At 41.7% G+C, this 21,771-nt stretch overlaps 1 protein-coding gene across 1 annotated transcript in view; it reads left to right on the forward strand.

The window, feature by feature from the left end:
- DYSF (dysferlin) overlaps window positions 1–21,771 on the forward strand; it is a 384,808-nt gene that overhangs the window by 251,362 nt on the left and 111,675 nt on the right. The window contains exons 32-37 of the mRNA XM_069745121.1: window positions 1,858–2,039; window positions 2,767–2,907; window positions 7,712–7,741; window positions 9,248–9,274; window positions 18,525–18,632; window positions 19,711–19,872. Coding sequence (XP_069601222.1) covers window positions 1,858–2,039; window positions 2,767–2,907; window positions 7,712–7,741; window positions 9,248–9,274; window positions 18,525–18,632; window positions 19,711–19,872 — 650 coding nt within the window. The remainder of the gene's footprint in view (window positions 1–1,857; window positions 2,040–2,766; window positions 2,908–7,711; window positions 7,742–9,247; window positions 9,275–18,524; window positions 18,633–19,710; window positions 19,873–21,771) is intronic.

Consider the following 21,771-nt stretch of genomic DNA (forward strand, 5'->3'; position numbering starts at 1 on the left):
AGCTCGGAAGCAGGAAGTCTCCCAGAAAATTCAGCTGAAGGCATCTCAGCTTTTCAAGGGCTTGAGTTTCTATATGTAAATGATAAACACATTTTCATTAGATGTTTAAGGAAGGTTTTATGTTTTGTTCTTACTCCCCGAGGTTGCAGAAGCGATGGCTCCTCTTTATATTCTCTACGTTTCCTCGTAAGGGTGAGACGTTGATATTAGAGATCAGAGGGTCCCTCCAGCGTCTCGGAGGGGAGTTCTCGTTTATACAATGCGTCCAGCACAATTATTTTGGTAAATGCTTCTACTGTTAGACTGATAATTATTTCCTGAACGCTCAACAATGACTGCGCTGTTATAATCCTCCGGCCCGAGCAGTGATCTCATCCGCGTGATTGGCCGGACTCGGAGTTTGTAGAGTTGGAAGAAGCCAACGACAACATCCATTAAATGCCACAATGCGGAATTGTGATCACTGTGTAAACACATGGTACAAACGTGTGACCCGTTCACCAGGAATAATATTCTGTCACCCGTCGGGGCAGCAGCACTCAGTAAATACAGGGTTTTTGTACGATGGCAAATTTGATAACTCAAAATGTAATTTTAAATTAAAAGTATCACCAAATTCCACCGGACACATAACTGCAAATCTGCGGACACATTGGAAGGGATACACCACAATTGACTTGTGAGCAGGAAATCTGCATATCATGGTAGCATCAAAGTGGATGAGATTTCACCAAATTTTATTGATATTCTGTGGTCCGGATGTTAACTACGGATTTCTCCCTTCGCAATGTCTCAAGTTTTTAATTTATCATCTATTAATGGGTTCAACTGCTCAGCCCAGCACCAAAAACAGGGCTGGAGTGGAGGTCTCCTGCTAGAAAAATAAAAATAAAAAATAGATTGTCACTATATAAAATTTTCATTTTATTTCACTGTCAAAATTGCTGTTTTCCTTCTTCCGCCTATGAAAAAATTGAGTAAAAGTGATCAAAGCGAGATATGTATTCCAACATGGTACCTATGAAAATGTCATCACGTCCCGCAAAATACAACCTCACACAGCTCCGTCGATGGGAAGATAAGACTTATGTGCAAAAGCGGAAAAAGTAAAAAAATTGAAACTGTACTGAATCTATTATACTGACCGTTAGAATGAAGAAAGTCAGTATGTAAAAAAAAAACTTCACAAAATTTAGAAATTGTTTTTTTTTACTCCAGTAACTCTGCCCCTCAAATAAGTTACTAAAATGTTTTCACCAAATTATATTCTCACACAATGGTGCCATTTAAAAATACAACTTGTGCCCCAATAACAGGCCTTCTTACTGCTGAGTCAATGGAAAAATTAAACAGTCATGGCAGCAATAAAAGAAAAATTTAAAAAAGTGTCTCTGACGGATTTGGATTAGACAGGCTTGTGTGATGTCATCTGTGCGTGAAGCAACAATGATGACTTTGTACGAGCTTATCAAAAGCCACGCCGGGGATCCTATAAGTTAAGAGATTTGCCAGTCTCCCTTCCAATGAGACGACTACTGGCCTCGTCGATGGACCAAAGTCCCTTGAATTGATCCACACATATTTGCTGATTTTACAAAAAGGCAAACACCCCATGTACTTAAAAACAGTTTTAAGTCTAGTCATGGTGGAACATGGCCCAATCTTGACCTGATTACATTTGGCTTGCCATCGATTGTTTCATTCTTCGAAGTGGTGAGTTGTCTAAAGAAAAGATTGCCTTTAGCCATTAAATTGTTTTAGATTGTTAGCAAATGTACATTGCATTAAATTAGGAATTTCTCGCTCTACGATCCATTGATGTGATCTCCAACATTGTTTTCCCCGCTGTCATTTTAGATCCATATGCAATAGTATCTTTCCTGCATCAAAGTCAGAAGACCATGGTTATGAAGAGCACTTTAAATCCCACCTGGGACCAAACTCTCATCTTCCATGAAATTGAAATTTTTGGGGACCCTGCTATTGTGGCTGAAGCTCCACCCAGTATTGTAGTAGAAATTTACGATAATGACACCTACGTGAGTGACCATTTTGTTATTATGTGATGTAATGAGAATAACTATAGACACTACAGGACGTTCTCCTGTTTCATTTATGGAACATTTTTTGTTGGCACATCCATGAAAGTTGATCCATGGTGCCTACAAGTACAAATTAACCTAAAACTTGATCTTCCATCGAAAAGTGTTCATATTGATAATCCTAAATCCTAAAGGCAAATAGTCTTTAACAAGAGATAAATCCTACAGAGAACAAACAACGGAGTATCAGAGAACCCAATAAGCGTAACAATCAAAAAAATATAACAAATTTTATTGAATATCATAATTACATAAAAATAAAAATAACAGAAATCACAAACAAGGGACACGTGCCCAATTTTTTTATTGTTACGCTTATTGGGTTCTCTGATACTCCGTCGTTTGTTCTCTGTAGGATTTATTGCATATTGGAGTTGTTCCCTGTTATTATTTATGTCCATGATAGGGTGTTTCCCTACGAATAGGCTATACTGATATGCAGCAGTGGTATCTGTATTTAGTCTTTAACAAGAGGTCTAAAAATTGTCAAATATTTTCTATCCATTGTCTATGACCAGCTGAAGGTTAACAATAGAATATTCTAACACCTTTTATCTTGGATAGGTATCCATTTTGGGGAATGATCAGTGTCTTGTTGATGACTAATTGTTTTTAGAATAAAATGATTTGACCTTTTTACGATTTCTAATGTCTTGTTACATAGGGTGCTGCCGAGTATATGGGACGTTGTATATGCGCACCCAGCCTGGAGCGTTCTCCAAGGCTGTCTTGGTTTCCTGTCTTGATGGGAGAGAAGAACACTGGAGAATTGCTAGCTGCCTTCGAGCTCATCCTAAGAGAAAAGGTAAAAATGTGAAATTGAATCTTTCAACACCAATCCAATCTTCGAGACCCAACGCCTTCGTGGTCATGGAGATCTCCTTTTCGACAGTAGAGCTAAAAAGTGAATGCCACCCTTCAAATTCCTCAGGAGTTCTCAGAATAGAATTTGATGTTAATGCAGCAGGGAGGTATAAGGCTGTTTGAGTATCCGCTTGTCCAGATCTGAACATATTGCTTTGCTGTAGGTTCACACATTAGAAATGTTAAGAGATGTAGAGAGGTTGCCCAGTGTCTAGACCCTTCCTGCCAGCTGGTTATTAAAGCATATTGACATTGGCTGCATTCACCAGTCTACTGGCTGCATAATACAGCAAGGAAAATGTAGGGTAGGCGAACGAAGACATAGAAAATAGAACATTATTGGAAATTGTATGAAAATACCTATTTTATATATAAAAACAACATCCTGCAGTCTAGAGCAATACTGAATATGACTGTTGATGAAAGACATTGCCTCTTACATCATCGTGAAGTCATAAGAACTTGACGTGCTCATGTCTGTGGGGTATAGCAGACTTGTCGATAAACTCAACATTTTCCTGTGATCTGCACAAAAATAATATTTTGTTACATGAATAAATCGTATCATGTGATTTCAATTCTACATTTATATTTCCAAAATAAATTAAAATCATCAATATATTTCTCTACTTGGATAGTATGAGGAATAAATAACTACCATGCTTCAAATAACCGGTGAAGGAAACAAAATTGACAATGATGACGTTGTCCTACAATGTGTTATAAGCTGACAGAAATGAAGTTCAACGAAGTGAAGCAAAAGCTTCCTCCTTCTCCATCTAAGAATAGGACCGTTATTCTGTAGAAGAGAAAAAAGCTGATCAGAAATGTGATTGGTCTTCCGTGTATGGAAATATTACTAATCGTTAGAGGTTTTCTGTGTATGAGAATATAGCTGATCATCTGTGGATGAGAATATGACTGGTCTGTAGATGAGAATGTGGCTGGTCTTCACAAGGTGAGAGTATGGATGATTTTCTGTAGATGAAATATGGCTGGTCTTCTGTGGATATGAATATCTCTGGTCTGGAGATGAGAATGTGGCTGGTCTTCTGGAGATGACAATGTGGCTGGTCTTCACTGGGTGAGAGTATGGATGATTTTCTGTAGATGAAGTATGGCTGGTCTTCTGTGGATATCAATATGACTGGTCTTCTGGAAATGAGAATGTGGCTTGTCTCCACTGGGTGAGAGTATGGATGATTTTCTGTAGATGAAATATGGCTGGTCTTCTGTGGATATCAATATAACTGGTCTTCTAGAGATGAGAATGTGGCTTGTCTCCACTGGGTGAGAGTATGGATGATTTTCTGTAGATGAAGTATGGCTGGTCTTCTGTGGATATCAATATGACTGGTCTTCTGGAGATGAGAATGTGGCTTGTCACTACTGGGTGAGAGTATGGATGATTTTCTGTAGATGAAGTATGGCTGGTCTTCTGTGGATACGAATATGACTGGCCTTCTGGAGATGAGAATGTGGCTTGTCTCCACTGGGTGAGAGTATGGACGATTTTCTGTAGATGAAGTATGGCTGGTCTTCTGTGGATACGAATATGACTGGCCTTCTGGAGATGAGAATGTGGCTTGTCTCCACTGGGTGAGAGTATGGATGATTTTCTGTAGATGAAGTATGGCTGGTCTTCTGTGGATACGAATATGACTGGCCTTCTGGAGATGAGAATGTGGCTTGTCTCCACTGGGTGAGAGTATGGATGATTTTCTGTAGATGAAATATGGCTGGTCTTCTGTGGATACGAATATGACTGGCCTTCTGGAGATGAGAATGTGGCTTGTCTCCACTGGGTGAGAGTATGGATGATTTTCTGTAGATGAAGTATGGCTGGTCTTCTGTGGATACGAATATAACTGGCCTTCTGGAGATGAGAATGTGGCTTGTCTCCACTGGGTGAGAGTATGGACGATTTTCTGTAGATGAAGTATGGCTGGTCTTCTGTGTATATCAATATAACTGGCCTTCTGGAGATGAGAATGTGGCTTGTCACTACTGGGTGAGAGTATGGATGATTTTCTGTAGATGAAGTATGGCTGGTCTTCTGTGGATATCAATATGACTGGTATTCTGGAGATGAGAATGTGGCTTGTCTCCACTGGGTGAGAGTATGGACGATTTTCTGTAGATGAAGTATGGCTGGTCTTCTGTGGATATCAATATAACTGGCCTTCTGGAGATGAGAATGTGGCTTGTCACTACTGGGTGAGAGTATGGATGATTTTCTGTAGATGAAGTATGGCTGGTCTTCTGTGGATATCAATATGACGGGTCTTCTGGAGATGAGAATGTGGCTTGTCACTACTGGGTGAGAGTATGGATGATTTTCTGTAGATGAAATATGGCTGGTCTTCTGTGGATACGAATATGACTGGCCTTCTGGAGATGAGAATGTGGCTTGTCACTACTGGGTGAGAGTATGGATGATTTTCTGTAGATGAAGTATGGCTGGTCTTCTGTGGATATCAATATGACTGGTCTTCTGGAGATGAGAATGTGGCTGGTCTTCACTGGGTGAGAGTATGGATGATTTTCCGTAGATGAAATATGGCTGGTCTTCTGTGGATACGAATATGACTGGCCTTCTGGAAATGAGAATGTGGCTTGTCTCCACTGGGTGAGAGTATGGATGATTTTCTGTAGATGAAATATGGCTGGTCTTCTGTGGATACGAATATGACTGGTCTTCTGGAGATGAGAATGTGGCTTGTCACTACTGGGTGAGAGTATGGATGATTTTCTGTAGATGAAGTATGGCTGGTCTTCTGTGGATATCAATATGACTGGTCTTCTGGAGATGAGAATTTGGCTTGTCTCCACTGGGTGAGAGTATGGACGATTTTCTGTAGATGAAGTATGGCTGGTCTTCTGTGGATATCAATATGACTGGCCTTCTGGAGATGAGAATGTGGCTTGTCACTACTGGGTGAGAGTATGGATGATTTTCTGTAGATGAAGTATGGCTGGTCTTCTGTGGATATCAATATAACTGGCCTTCTGGAGATGAGAATGTGGCTCGTCTCCACTGGGTGAGAGTATGGACGATTTTCTGTAGATGAAATATAGCTGGTCTTCTGTGGATATCAATATAACTGGCCTTCTGGAGATGAGAATGTGGCTGGTCTTCACTGGGTGAGAGTATGGATGATTTTCTGTAGATGAAGTATGGCTGGTCTTCTGTGGATATCAATATGACTGGTCTTCTGGAGATGAGAATGTGGCTGGTCTTCACTGGGTGAGAGTATGGACGATTTTCTGTAGATGAAGTATGGCTGGTCTTCTGTGGATATCAATATAACTGGCCTTCTGGAGATGAGAATGTGGCTGGTCTTCACTGGGTGAGAGTATGGACGATTTTCTGTAGATGAAGTATGGCTGGTCTTCTGTGGATATCAATATAACTGGCCTTCTGGAGATGAGAATGTGGCTTGTCTCCCCTGGGTGAGAGTATGGACGATTTTCTGTAGATGAAAATATGTCTTGTCTTCCCTGGGTGATATAATGTATTGTCTTCACTGAGTGAGACTATGGATGATTTTCTGTGGATGACAATATGGCTGATCTCAGTATGAGATCAGTGTGTGCAAGAGAATATGACTAATCTTCTGTTGATGAGAATATGGTTGATAGTCTGTGGATCAAAATATGGTTGATCTTCTGTGGATGAGAATTTGGCCGGTCTTCTGTAGGTGAAGATATGGCTGGTCTTCTGTGAATGACACATATCTGGTCTTCTCCTAATGAGAATATGGCTGGTCATCATTGGGTGTGAATATGATTGATCTTCATTGGATGAGAATATGGCAGGTCCTTTGTGGATGAGTATATGACTGGTCTTCTGTGGATGAGAATATGGGTGGTCTCCATTGGATGAGAAAACGGCTGCTCTGTGAATGACGGTATGGCTGGTCTTCTATGAATTAGAACATACTGTAGCTGATCTTCTCTGGGTGAAAACAAATGACTGATCTTCCATGGATGAGAATATGGCTGATGTCAGAATGCGGGTATGGGCGATCTTCAGGGGTTGAGAATATGGCTCGTCTTCTGTGGACAAGAATATGACCAGTCTGTGGATGCTTTGGTCTCCTGTTGGGAAAGACTTCATCACAGTTCCTTGAGGAAAATTCACCTTTCTTTTAAGGAGAATGTTACATGGTCACATGAAGAAAATAGGCAGTTTCCTTGTAGATAATGAGAATGGCCTTGTAGAGAAGAATAGTATTGGTCATTTGTAGAGCGGGATATTTTTCAGAGGTCGTCAGAGTCATCGTTCTGCCATTCATGGATCATAACGTATATGATGTTCTGTGTAAGAGAGTGTTGGTCTTTCTGGAGTGGAAATTATTGGTCATGTAGTTTTCTGCAAATGATAACGTTTCTGGCCATCTGTAAAGGAAGTATATTGGAGAAGATTGTTTTTCTTTCCTTTGATTGAGTTTTTTCTTGTGGATAATTTTTCAGGTTTTTTTTTTCCACACAGGATTTTTTGTTTTGTGTCTATGTTTTTCTGTAAATCATAATAAAGGAGAATTTCTCACATATTCATATATTTTAGAAACATTTTACCCTCTATTAGAAAACTTTTTTAAAAAAGGTCTAGAACTTGATCTGTACACTAGAACTAGATTCTTTAGAGGGTCATGAGTCCTAAAACTTGTGTATAACCTGCCACTAAATACAAAATCTGTACTGAGAAATATCCTAAGTGTTACTTATCTCATCCCTTGCAGCCGGCTCTACATCACATCCCAGGACTCGAGGTATGTCGTATATTGTCACCTCCCGTGTATCCATAGCACTTTCAGACTCAATGCTAGTAGTTATCAGATGGGAAACTTTTGTCTTCACCATAAGGGTAGGTGCAATCAATAACATTTAGACCCCGGTGTACCGGGCAAGTTTCGCTACAGGAACACTCTTCAGTGAAAAGCCAGTGATGGTTTTCCTGAAGTGTCTCCTTTGGCGTCTTTTCGGGGTTTTTTCGACAAGAACCTATAAAATAGTGAGCAGCTTCTGCTTGGAACGGTAGAGCAGTCACTTCTTCATTTTACCGCAGCAGTTAGAAGTTCCAAATTATTACACAAATGCTATTTCCCTCTGATTTTCCCAAATGGTGGATGGAGATGATTCCGTATAATGTTCAAAACATCGATCGTTAGAGGTTAAATCACAGAATTCTTTTTGCACCAAGGAAGAAGTTGGTCAGGCAGAAACTCTATCTACTTTGCCAAGGTTTATTTAACACCTTCAGGGATTCTAAAAGGCTCTCTCCCCATGGCATGACTTGCAGCCTTGTTGGGACATGGTGGCCATCCACCAACAATCCACCACTGCATCCATGTGGACCATCCTGGGTTCCACGGCACTTATCAGTAAATAAGACTATTTTAGAATTAGTCTTGATATACGGTATGTTCGCGCCACTTCAACCGTTTTTGCTCGTGAGCGCTGTTAAGGAGAGGCCGAATAATAGGTTTATGCAAAACTTTAAGCCTTTGGAGGATCCTACATCTTGAGATTAGCAGCAGCCGCTTCCAATCCCAGTTTGCTGCTTTGTAATGATATTTTAGCAGCTACTCTATTATTCTGATAAATTTGTCTGGCAGATACCTTCCTCATTATGCTTTTATCTGCACAAACCGGTCAGCTACAAATCTCTTCACAGTACGATGATCACACTTACGTTTCCGTGTAATATCTAATGTTTTCATACTTGGTCAAAGGCATTGCACTATGACGCTTTTCGGCAGCAGAGATCCTTTTTCTTTCCAATATTGCTTGAAACCTGCGGCTGCTTAATAATGTGGAAGGTTCTTCTTAAGTCATTTTCCTTTAATTGGCCTCAGCTTGAATAATAATTATCACAAGGGGTTTGAGATTTGATTTGAGTGATTCAAAGACCCCGAGACACAAACCAGCCATGAGGTTATGTGAAAAACAAAATAATACATAAATCCAATTTGCATAATAATTTGGACCGCGGTGTATATGTTTATCCTTTAGGACATTTCTTGATTTCTTAATCAAGTGGGCTATGGCTCGTACCCACCTGAACAAGGCGTTATGGCACATTTCCTTAGCGTAGCCGGTAACATAGCAAATATGGCAAAATTCCTGTTTTTTATTCTGCAAGTTAACTACAAAACCAGCAGCAAAGTCCATGTGCGCCCAAATTGCTTTATGCTGTGTTCTATTTTCCTTACATTGTTTTGTGCATTATTTATAATTATGTTCATGTTTTAAGCGCTGATCTTGTTTTTGAATAGGGAGAAGTCTCCGGAGTCCTCGGGGAGGTAAGACCACTGATAAGTGCGATGTGTCTCTCACTATAAATCCTATAGGGGTGGAGGGGCTGAGATCTGACCCCTACCAATCCGAAATTGATTACGTAACCAAAGTATAGGTCATCGATATCTAAGTAGGGGCCAACTGGATGTATGTTTTTGAAACTTTCTCAAGCATTCCTGTTCAGACGATGTCATGCCATTTCTTGCTTACCGAGCCACCATTGCCCATAATCACTGTTTGGTTCTCTCTGAATTGAGTACAAAGCCCACGGACATCTTGGGTTGCATGCATGTATTTTTTTTATTTGGGTTTTCTAAAAAAAAATTTGGAGCTATGAAAACCAAAGGAATGAGCCGGAGCATAACTTGGTATATGTGCAATTTATAAGAGCACGTTCACACTGTGGTCATTTCACAGACAAAAAAAAACCAACAAATTGAGCAAATACTCTATCGTAAACAAATAAGTAAATAGTAATAGGTTCTAAATTCTCTACGTATCACAGTATATACAGTTATGGCCGAAAGTGTTCGCGCCCTTGAAATTATTCCAGAAAATGAAGCATTTCTCCCAGATAATTATTGCAATTACCCGTTTTGTTACAAACATGCTTATTTCCTTTGTGTGTATTGGAACAACACAAAAAAAGAGAACAAAAGGAAAATTGCACATAATTTCACACAAAACTCCAAAAATGGGCCGCACAAAATTATTGGCACCTTTCCCAAATTGTGGGTAAACAACTTTGTTTCAAGCATGTGATGCTTATCCAAACTCACCTGTGGCAAGTAACTATGAAAATCACACCTGAAACCAGATAAAAAGGGGAGAAGTCGCCTTAATTTTTGCATTGTCTGTGTGTGCCACACTAAACATGGAGAACAGAAAGAGGAGAGGAGAATGGTCTGAGGACCTGAGAACTAAAATTGATGAAGATTATGAACAATCTCAAGGTTACAAGTTCATCTCCAGAGATCTTGATATTTCTTTGTCCAACGGTGCGCATCAAAATCAAGGCGTTTACAAACCATGGTATTGTAGCTAATCTCCCTGTATGAGGACAGCAGAGAAAAAATTGATGACAGTTTGCAACATTGGATAGTGAAGATAGGTCATAAGCAGCCCCAATCAAATTCCAAAGAAATTCAGCCTGTCCTGCAGGCTCAGGGGGCAGCAATGTCAGCGCGAACTATCCATCCACATGTGAATTATATGAAATGCTATGGCAGGAGACTCAGGAGGACCCTACTGCTGACACAGAGACATAAAAAAGCTAGACTGCGGTTTCCCAAAATGTACGTGAACCAAAACCCTTCTGGGAAAGCGTCTTGTGGAGAGATGAGTCCAACATAGAGCTTTTTGGTAAAGCACATCATTCTACTGTTACAGAAAAGGAATGAGGCCTACAAAGAAAAGACCACAGTACCTATAGTCAAATATGGTGGAGGTTCACAGATGTTTTGTTTTTTTCTTGCTGCTTCTGGCACTGGGTGCCTTAATTGTGCTCAAGTAATTATGAAATCTTAAGATTACCAAAGGACTTTGGGTAATATAGTGCTCAGTGTCAGGAAGCTGGGTTTACATCCTAGGTCATGGGTCTTCCATCAGGATAATGACCCCAAACATACCTCAAGATGCCCCCCGAAATGGATGGAAACAAAGCGCTGGAGAGTTCTGAAGTGGCAGCAATGAGTCCGGATCTAAATCTTAAGATTGCTGTTGGGAGAAGGTGCGTTCAAATATGAGAGACCTGGTGCAGTTGCCAAAAAAATAGTCACCCAAAATTCCAGGTGAGAGGTGTAAGAAGCTTGTTGATGGTTATAGGAAGTGATTGATTGCAGTTATTAATTCCAAAGGGTACAACCAAATATTAAGTTGAGGGTGGCAACAATTTTGGGGGTTTTGTGTGAAATTATGTCCAATTTTCATCTTTTTTCAGTTTTTTTTGTGTTGTTCCAATCCAAACATAGGAAATAAACAAGTGTATAACAAAATGTGTAATTGTAATAATTTAACGGGAGAAGTACTCCATTTTCTGGAACAATTTCACGGGTTCCGACACTTTTGACCTTGACTCTATCTGACTGCGGAATGACACAACACTGAATCTGGCATGGAGCTCCTTCTGATGACAATGTATAACCTTAGTTTCTTCTCTTTTGAATGATCTTCGAGGCTGATTTTCGGTCGTATCAAAAGTTATCTCAACTCTGCTGTGGTCAGAAATCAGCTAAAAAGATTGTCCAGGAGAAGAAAGATAAAGGTTATAGACCAGGACGTATTCTGAACTTTGTTCTGTAAAGTGATACTTAGAGGCTGTAGAAGCCAAACAGTCCAAATAGTTTTCCTGCAAGAATGCTTATTCTCCAAAAATACTAACAATTCCCCCCCAAACTCCCTTATACAAGTGTGGGTAAATGAGAATAGTGCTCTGCGCTAAATACACAAAGCACCACAGCTTTCACAAGTATATGAGAAAAATTCATTTCTTAGAAAATGATTGTTGCAGTTCTGGGCTGTTCCGTACTTTGTTTGATATACACATTGTTGCATGTGGCATGGAACCAGTGTGACGATGCAGCAGATTGGTTTCCCCAGCATTGCACACCTATGTGTACATTACAATTCTATTAATGGTGCCTTACTGCATGGCTTTCTGCGCCCTCTATAATGAGTCATCTATGCCCTTGAAACAGAGCTCCACTTTTATACATCATTTTTGAAATGCAAAGAAATATTATCAATTCTACTCCGGTGACATCCGAAGCTGCGTTAAACACTTCGTTGGCTGTTACCAGCACTGTGCTGAGAAATACTGCATTTCTAGCAGTCATCTGCTTATGGCACATTGTCAATTCATCTCTCAAACAACAGAGTCTGAACGGGCATGTGCTGCAGTGGGATGTAAAGTCAGATATCTACCAGGGAAGATGCAGAATTGTGATTAAGGGGATGTTCATAGACTGAGCTGAATGGAAGTTGTAAAGAACTTCAACCTAATGGGATCAATAATCATTCAAGATACAGCGACCACAACGGAAGTCAATAGGAGAATATCTATGGGCAAATCAACAATGAAGTCACTGGACAAGGTCTTCAAATCGAAGAACATTTCACTGGCGACGAGGACACGACTCATACGTAATCGAAAAAGAAACAGGACAGTAGAAGAATCAACGCCTTCAAAATGTGGTGCTGGAGAAGGATGTTATCAATACCATGGATGACAAGAAGGACAAACAAATCAATTTTGGAACAAATCAAGCAAGACATGTCACTCGAAGCAAGGATCACCGAGCTATGACTTGCCTACTTTAGACACATCATATGAAGAGAGCAATCACTGGAGAAGGTCACCATGGTAAGAAGAATAGAAGGAACAAGGCGAAGAGGGAGACCAGCAACCCAATTGTTTGATACTATCAAGATAACGGCGGAGAAGACTCTGGTGGACATATCTAGGCTGCCCAAGATTGATCATTCTATAGAGCATTCATCCGTCAAGTCGCCATGGCTTGAGATCGAGCTGAAGGCTTTAAATAATAATAATAATTTTTAAACCAAGATCAGGAGTAGAACAATCAGAGGAAAAGTCTACTGTAATAGAAACACGTGCACTACTTCTGCATTTTTTCCCCACTTCTGGTTTTGGATTAAAAATATGGAGGTAAAAAACTCACCACATTCTCAACTTTTGTACCTAGCCTTATTCCAGATTACAAAATTGAGACATGAATGTGCTTTAGAAGCTCCTTCTACCATCAAGGTCACCACCAGGACTTCTATGGGGTTTGGGATTTTGTGCTGTAGACCTTAGTGGTCCATAAGTTGCCATTGTTCTCCATGACCCCGACAGTCAATCGTCAGCATCGCTTGACCTGAAAACATTTGGCCAAGTTCGTCATTTATTTTGGCCAATTTGTAAGTATTTCTTCGTTGCATTTTTTGGGTTGAATATTTTGGACATATTTTTGGGAAAAATATTCTGCAACCAATATTCATGTATCTACAACACAGAAAGACTCTACTGCCTGCGTTTCACTCCTCAGTGCCGAACTGCCTCATTTCCTGCCCATCGACAAAAACACAAGGCTTTGTACGAGCCTCCATTGGGGTCATAGGAAGGGCTTTATATAAGTGCTTATAATTGTTTTTTGCTTTCTCTTCTTTTTATTTGTTTTCTGCTCTTCCACCATGGAAACGGTTCAGCTGCTTGTTCCTCGGTTCTTCACGGAGAAGCTTCTAGACTGGGTACTTTATGGCTATCTATATGCTTACAGCTCTCTGATCTGTGCTCCTTTTCCCTACTCCTCTGTTTAGTACTCACGTTAATGAGTTATTGCGGTAACTAATTTGCCTGGGTTTTTGATCGAGAATAATGCTTGGACCCACCTTCATGGTGTCAAGAGACCACAGTTTGGCTGATGATGACCCCCCCCAAAAAAAAGATCATCTTGTAACTGCGATTAGAAATACATTTGGTCTGGGTCTGTTATCCCCTGGTCTTCAGCTAATGATGTCTTGTCAGACATATGTTTTGGCCGTGTCGGAATATTCTCCTCAATTTCTGCTTATGCCGCTCGGTAGCACCACTGACGGCATTGGGGGATACATGGGTGGTCATGTTTTACATTAGTCTGGCTGGGACTTGTGGTTGTTGGTTATACTTGGGGGGCACTCCATATTTAAACCCCCCCAGGAACTACTTCTAGCTGGCAGATATACTTTTTAACTTCCCTTGTTGCTTGTCTACTAGTATCCTATGTTTTTCACTGTTTAATTCCTTACCTTGGCTTGCATTTTGACTGCCCAACTGTATATTATTTTTGACTTCGACCTCCAGGTAACAACCCAGCTCTATGACTCTTCTTTCTGCCAACTTGCTCCAACAGCCACTCCATGGACATAACACATGGGGCCCTGAATAAGTCTAGCTCCCTGTAAAGGGATTTAAGGGTAAAGGCCATGGTTTTCCTGGGACCAGCCAAATGGAGATGCTGGTGCAAAAGCTGTGCATAAAAGCTCTATCACGGGCTGCCAGGCTACTGTGAGCAGAGGTCATGGTCTCAGGCCATATTACTTATTACCTTCAGCCAAAGCTCCTCCAATTGTCTCATCCACAACAACTCTCAGCATGTAGGCCCTGGCCACTTCTCTTTTTCTGTTTCAGGCTGCAGCCCCAATTGCACAAAGGCCATAGTACTACTAACTGGCACAGATCTTGGTATTTATATATTACTAAGAATCGCAGTGCTTGGTGGTTATACTACTAGTCAGAACAGATTAATTGAAGGCAAGAGTTTGGTTGTAATAATGCTAGGAGGTACAGATCTTAGCAGTTAATCTGCAAGGTAGCACAGAGCTTGGCAGTTATAGTACTAGTTAGCAAAGGCATTGGTAGATATTCTACTAGGTAGCACAGAGCTTGGCAGTTATAGTACTAGTAAGTGCAGAGCTTAGCAGGTATTGTACAAGGTAGCACAGAGCTTGGCAGTTATAGTGCTAGTAAACACAGAGCTTGGCAGATATTCTACAAGGTGGTACAGAGCTTAGCAGTTATAGTACTAGTAAACACAGAGCTTGGCAGATATTCTACAATGTGGCACAGAGCTTGGCAGTTATAGTACTAGTAAGGGCAGAGCTTGGCAGATATTCTACAAGGTAACACAGAGCTTGGCAGTTATAGTACTAGTAAGCACTGAGCTTGGAAGATATTCTGCAATGTAGCACAGAGCTTGGCAGTTGTAGTACTAGTAAACACAGAGCTTGGCAGATATTCTACAATGTAGCACAGAGCTTGGCAGTTATAGTACTAGTAGGTGCATAGCTTGGCAGATATTCTACAATGTAGCACAGAGCTTAGCAGTTATAGTACTAGTAAGTGCAGAGCTTGGCAGATATTCTACAAGGTAACACAGAGCTTGGGAGTTATAGTACTAGTAAACACAGAGCTTGTCATATATTCTACAAGGTAGCACAGAGCTTGGGAGTTATAGCACTAGTAAACACAGAGCTTGGCAGATATTCTACAAGGTAGCACAGAGCTTGGTAGTTATAGTACTAGTAAACACAGAGCTTGGCAGATATTCTACAAGGTATCACAAAGCTTGGCAGTTATAGTAGTAGTGAACACAGGGCTTGGCAGATATTCTACAAGGTAGCACAGAGCTTGGCAGTTATAGTACTAGTAAACACAGAGCTTGGAAGATATTCTACAAGGTAGCACAGAGCTTGGGAGTTATAGTTCTAGTAAACACAGAGCTTGGCAAATATTCTACAAGGTATTACAGAGCTTAGCAGTTGTAGTCCTAGTGAACACAGAGCTTGGAAGATATTCTACAAGGTAGCGCAGAGCTTAGCAGTTATAGTACTAGTAAACACAGAGCTTGGCAGATATTCTACAAGGTAGTACAGAGTTCGGGAGTTATAGTACTAGTAAGCACAGAGCTTGGCAGATATTCTACAAGGTAGCACAGAGCTTGGCAGTTATAATACTAGTAAACACAGAGCTTGGCATATATTCTACAAGGTAGCGCAGAGCTTGGCAGTTATAGTACTGGTAAACACAGAGCTTGGCAGATATTCTACAAGGTAGCACAGAGCTTGGGAGTTAAAGTACTAGTAAACACAGAGCTTGGCAGATATTCTACAAGGTAGCACAGAGCTTGGGAGGTATAGTACTAGTAAACACAGAGCTTGGCAGATATTCTACAAGGTAGCACAGAGCTTGGCAGTTATAATACTAGTAAACACAGAGCTTGGCAGATATTCTACAAGGTAGTACAGAGCTTAGCAGTTATAGTACTAGTAAACACAGAGCTTGGCATATATTCTACAAGGTAGCGCAGAGCTTGGCAGTTATAGTACTGGTAAACACAGAGCTTGGCAGATATTCTACAAGGTAGCACAGAGCTTGGGAGTTAAAGTACTAGTAAACACAGAGCTTGGCAGATATTCTACAAGGTAGCACAGAGCTTGGGAGGTATAGTACTAGTAAACACAGAGCTTGGCAGATATTCTACAAGGTAGCACAGAGCTTGGCAGTTATAATACTAGTAAACACAGAGCTTGGCAGATATTCTACAAGGTAGCACAGAGCTTGGGAGTTAAAGTACTAGTAAACACAGAGCTTGGCAGATATTCTACAAGGTAGCACAGAGCTTGGGAGGTATAGTACTAGTAAACACAGAGCTTGGCAGATATTCTACAAGGTAGCACAGAGCTTGGGAGTTATAGTACTAGTAAACACAGAGCTTGGCAGATATTCTACAAGGTAGCACAGAGCTTGGGAGTTATAGTACTAGTAAGCACAGAGCTTGGCAGATATTCTACAAGGTGTTACAGAGCTTGGGAGTTATAGTACTAGTAAGCACAGAGCTTGGCAGATATTCTACAAGGTGTTACAGAGCTTGGCAGATGTATTACTAGTAAACACAGAGCTTGGAAGTTATTCTACAATGTAGCACAGAGCTTGGCAGTTATAGTACTGGTAAGCACAGTGTTTGGTAGATATTCTGGGTTGTACAGAGCTTGGCAGTTATAGTACTAATAGACACAGAGCTTGGTAGATATTCTACAAGGTGGTACAGAGCTTGGCACTTATAGAAGACTCCTTATTCAGGCCATCTTTCCCTCAGTCTCAGGCCATAGAACTTATCACCACCGGCCAAAGCTCCTCCAATTATCTCCACCACAGCGCCACTCAGCATCTTGGCCACCACTTCTCTTTTTCTATCTCAGACCTCAACCCCAATTGCACATAGTCTCCATTGCTATCTTCAGTCAAACTGTCTCAACACAGGCAGTTTCAAGGCAGATGGTCTTCTTCAGTCAATTGACACGGGTCTATGTCCACATTACTTTAACTAAAGGTCCAGTGCCACAATGTAAAGCGGGTCAAACTGTACTCAGATTGTCCAGTGACGTCACTGGACCAGCTTAACAATAGAGTTCAAGGGTATTTGTTCTGCGGGGGTTGTAACGACACATCTCAGTCCAATCCCTTCACAGCCTAATAAAACATCCCATAAGGACCCGGTTACATGGTCTGTAATGATGACAGGATGCGATTTCTCTGCTCATAGCTCGTTCAGTCTTGTGCTAATAGATGTTGTCCTTAAACACTAATTTGCTTGGCTGTGATTTACTTAATAATGTAACAAAGATTTGTTTCAGAACCGCAATACTTGCAAACAACAGATCTCTCTACTCTCCTAAGCAAGATCGATTCCAAATGATTGCTCGGCATACTGACTGCTCGTTTCAGTGGCTAAGCCAGCTTTCTTCTTTGTCCATACATCGGCCGTGATGGAGAAGGGGACTGGCTTAGCTATTGAAATAACCAGCTAGCCAGCCCCCTTTATTGCTGTGGTCACGTGCTGTAATTAGTTGGACACAAATTGGAGGAGGACCCAATACTGGAGTTTTTTCACAGAAAATCAGTGCACCTTACCGATGTAAGATATACGATAACTACTACATTTAGTAATTGGTTGGACCTGTAACAATCTACAACTACCTCTGAATGTTGTGGTGGTCCTGCCTGTGCTGTATCGGGCCATGTAATGTCTTTGAGATTACTGGAGATATCAAAGGACAGATGAGTGGTCACGTCAACACCATCAAGGGCATAGATTTCATGAAGGTGCGTCCAACGGGCCAGCTATGGGGTCCACTGGAGAAGCTGGCTTCAGTGCACGTTGGCTTCAGCCCATTTGATCTGCACAAAATTCTCTTCACGCACCACAAAAATGATGATAGGATAATAGGTCAAGTAATCGAAAACGAGAAAGCAGACGCACTATCAGCTCCACACCACCAATTGTAATCCCTCAGAACAGTCAGCGTTCTTTTAAGCCACTACGGAATGCGGTGCTCGTAGAAAACAGGTGAAAGTTCTGTAGAAACAAAATATAGAAGAATACGAGCACTCACCATTCGTGCAAAAAGTGTCCATCCTTAATTGAGGCTTCATAGTAAAACAGCAGGACATAGCAGGGAGAACCTGTGGTTCCAAACAACGACGGCCGTTTCGCTCTCCTGAGCTTCTACGGGTCAAGTAGCTTCTGATAGGTCAAGTAACCCTCTTGGGATAGACTAGAAATATCAGGTGGACCAAAATTAGGAGCTATGGTGGTATGTATTATACAATAGGGGGCCCCATTCTGAGTCTCTCCGTGAGGTCCCATCCCGTGCACAACCTGCAATATACTAATATAGGGGGTAACTTTTCTTTTGTGTTTTCTTTCCCCCCAGACAGAGGATACAGATACAGATCTGCCGTATCCTCCTCCTCAGAAGAGCGCCAACGTGTATATGATTCCCCAAGGCATAAAGCCCGTTCTGCAGAGAACCGCTATCGAGGTGAGTCTATACCAACACGGAGAGCTGAGAGATCCTGTATGGAAGACTCACACTTTTCTATAAGATTTCACTATGAGGTGGTGTTTGTAAGTTCACTGTATACACGGCTGTTGTTCCCGGGATCTGGAGAAGCAGATTTTCTTCTCATAACTATAGGCACCTTAGATTTCTAAAGTCTGATTTTGGACTAAACTACTTTCTCTAAATTTAAAAGCGGTCTGTCCCGGTAACTGATTCACATGGGGCTTGGTGATAAATGTATGATTGCTGGGGGTCCGACCACTGGGACCCAAGGGATCACAAGAACAATGCTCTTGAGTCTCTATATGAGCGAAGCACTGGGGCTTATCTGCCACCACTTCTCCATCCATGTCTATGGGTTTGTCGAAGTGGTGGTGCGCATGTGTGACCACTGCTTTCATAGAGGAAGGCATACGCATTACCACTCCAATCACACTGGGACCCCTACCCAATTATCCTAAAATTGGACCCCCACCAACCATACTTTAATCACATGTCCCCTACTGGGTCAGCTGAAGAGAAGAGATCCATTCTTGATAGATCCCATCTCCCATAGCTATTGGTTCAAAGATTGTACAGAACTAGTAAAACTTGGCTGCTTTCTTGCTTTTGTGGTTCTGCTTTTAGATCAAATTGGCTTTTTTTAGATGAAATTGGTCTTGTTTTTCTAACTCGGAGTTGCGGTAAACAGGGCGGTAGATATTTGGCCTAAAAGTCATCGCCAAGCATGATAGGGACCAACCCCGTCTACGTGCCCCGCTGCTCCGCCTTGTTTTTGGAGTGTTTTATAGCAGATTGCACATGGCTTCCTGAGTAATTAGTCTCCCCGGTAGGTGCATGTGGAAAAGCCATAAATATATCTGATTATGTATATATGTATGTGTTATCACCGGACCCAATACATTGATCTCATTGTGCTCTAGTTAAATCAGCTTGTTACTTTATATGAGACATTTAACAACTTTTTCCCTCTTTCCCGGCGGTTATGATGATGAGCTGATGGCCGATATTACATAAAACCCTTTTAAACCTGAGATTTCGACCACTCTGTCGGCAGGTTCTGGCATGGGGTCTGAGAAACCTTAAGAGCTACCAGCTGGCCAGCGTGACATCCCCCAGCCTCATTGTGGAGTGTGGCGATGAAATGATCCAGTCTTGCGTTATTAAAAACGTCAAAAAGAATCCCAACTTTGATGTGTGCGTCCTCTTCATGGAAGTGGTAAGAGCCTTAATACAGTAAACAGATTTTCCTCCCCGACCCTTGCGTCGTAAGAAAGGCCCAGGTGCTTGTAAAACGCACTTGGCCTGGATTCAGCTACTTTTATAAGCCGATATTCCAGAGGTGCGAGAGAGCTCGCATGTGTTTCTTATATCACGGGGCTGAATGAAAGCTGTCTATCAGCAGCTGGAGACCAGCGCTGGGATTATTATCTTTAAGGACGGTTGCAGCCATGTGGAACGTGACAGTCCGAGAGTGGGCAGGAACCCTTCTTCTAGCACCGAAGGACATGAGTCTTCTTTTATGCTCTTGGCTGATGACAATGTATCCTAATATTAAAGTAGATTAAAAAAAAAATGAAGAAAACTCTGGCTTAATGCATCGGTGTCAAAATAGAAAATTTCTGATTACATTCGGAATTCATCTCGTATCACAAGTTCATGGAGAATAAGTAAAAATATCGTGCTTCAGATTGGGGAAATAATTGTTACACTGATTCCGAGGGGCAAAGGGGTTCAATTTCTTGCATTGGTATCAGCTGTATAATTTAACAATGTTGCAATATAGATAAATATTATTTGCTAATTATATCAAATCTCAGTATGAAATGCACAATGAGATGAGCTTTCTCCTCTGTTCTTTCTACTCTGGGAGGAGTTTTCTCCTCTGACTCTTCTACTCTGGCAGAAGTTTTTACTTGCTCCCACTACTCTGGGAGAAGCTTTCTCCTCTGCTCCCTCTATTCTGAGATAAGCTTTCTCCTCGTCCCCCTCTACTCTGAGATAAGTTTTCTCCTCGTCCCCCTCTACTCTGGGAGAAGCCTTTTCCTCTGCTCCCTCTACTCTGAGATAAGCTTTCTCCTCTTCCCCCTCTACTCCAGGAGAAGCTTTCTCCTCTTCCCCCACTACTCTGAGATAAGCTTTTTGCTTGGCTCCCACTACTCTGGGAGAAGCTTTCTCCTCTGCTCCCTCTATTCTGAGATAAGCTTTCTCCTCGTCCCCCTCTACTCTGAGATAAGCTTTCTCCTCTTCCCCCTCTACTCTGGGAGAAGCCTTCTCCTCTGCTCCCTCTACTCTGAGATAAGCTTTCTCCTCTTCCCCCTCTACTCCAGGAGAAGCTTTCTCCTCTTCCCCCTCTACTCTGAGATAAGCTTTTTGCTTGGCTCCCACTACTCTGGGAGAAGCTTTTTCCTTGGCTCCCACTACTCTGGGAGAAGCTTTTTCCTTGGTTCCCACTACTCTGGGAGAAGCTTTTTCCTTGGTTCCCACTACTCTGGAAGAAGCTTTTTCCTTGGCTCCCACTACTCTGGGAAAAGCTTTTTCATTGGCTCCCACTACTTTGGGAGAAGCTTTTTCCTTGGCTCCCACTACTCTGGGAAAAGCTTTTTCCTTGGCTCCCACTACTCTGGGAGAAGCTTTTTCCTTGGTTCCCACTACTCCGGAGAAGCTTTTTCCTTGGCTCCCACTACTCTGGGAGAAGCTTTTTCCTTGGCTCCCACTACTCTGGGAGAAGCTTTTTCCTTTAGGCTCCCACTACTCTGGGAAAAGCTTTTTCCTTGGCTCCCACTACTTTGGGAGAAGCTTTTTCCTTGGCTCCCACTACTCTGGGAAAAGCTTTTTCCTTGGCTCCCACTACTCTGGGAAAAGCTTTTTCCTTGGCTCCCACTACTTTGGGAGAAGCTTTTTCCTTGGCTCCCACTACTCTGGGAAAAGCTTTTTCCTTGGCTCCCACTACTCTGGGAGAAGCTTTTTCCTTGGTTCCCACTACTCTGGAGAAGCTTTTTCCTTTAGGCTCCCACTGCTCTGGGAGGAACTTTCTCCTCTGTTCTTTCTACTCTGAGAGGAGTTTTCTCCTCTACCCCCTCTATTTTGGGAAGAGATTTCTTCTCTGTCCCCTCTA

Source organism: Ranitomeya imitator, chromosome 1, assembly GCF_032444005.1.
Source record: "Ranitomeya imitator isolate aRanImi1 chromosome 1, aRanImi1.pri, whole genome shotgun sequence".
NCBI lineage: Eukaryota > Metazoa > Chordata > Amphibia > Anura > Dendrobatidae > Ranitomeya > Ranitomeya imitator.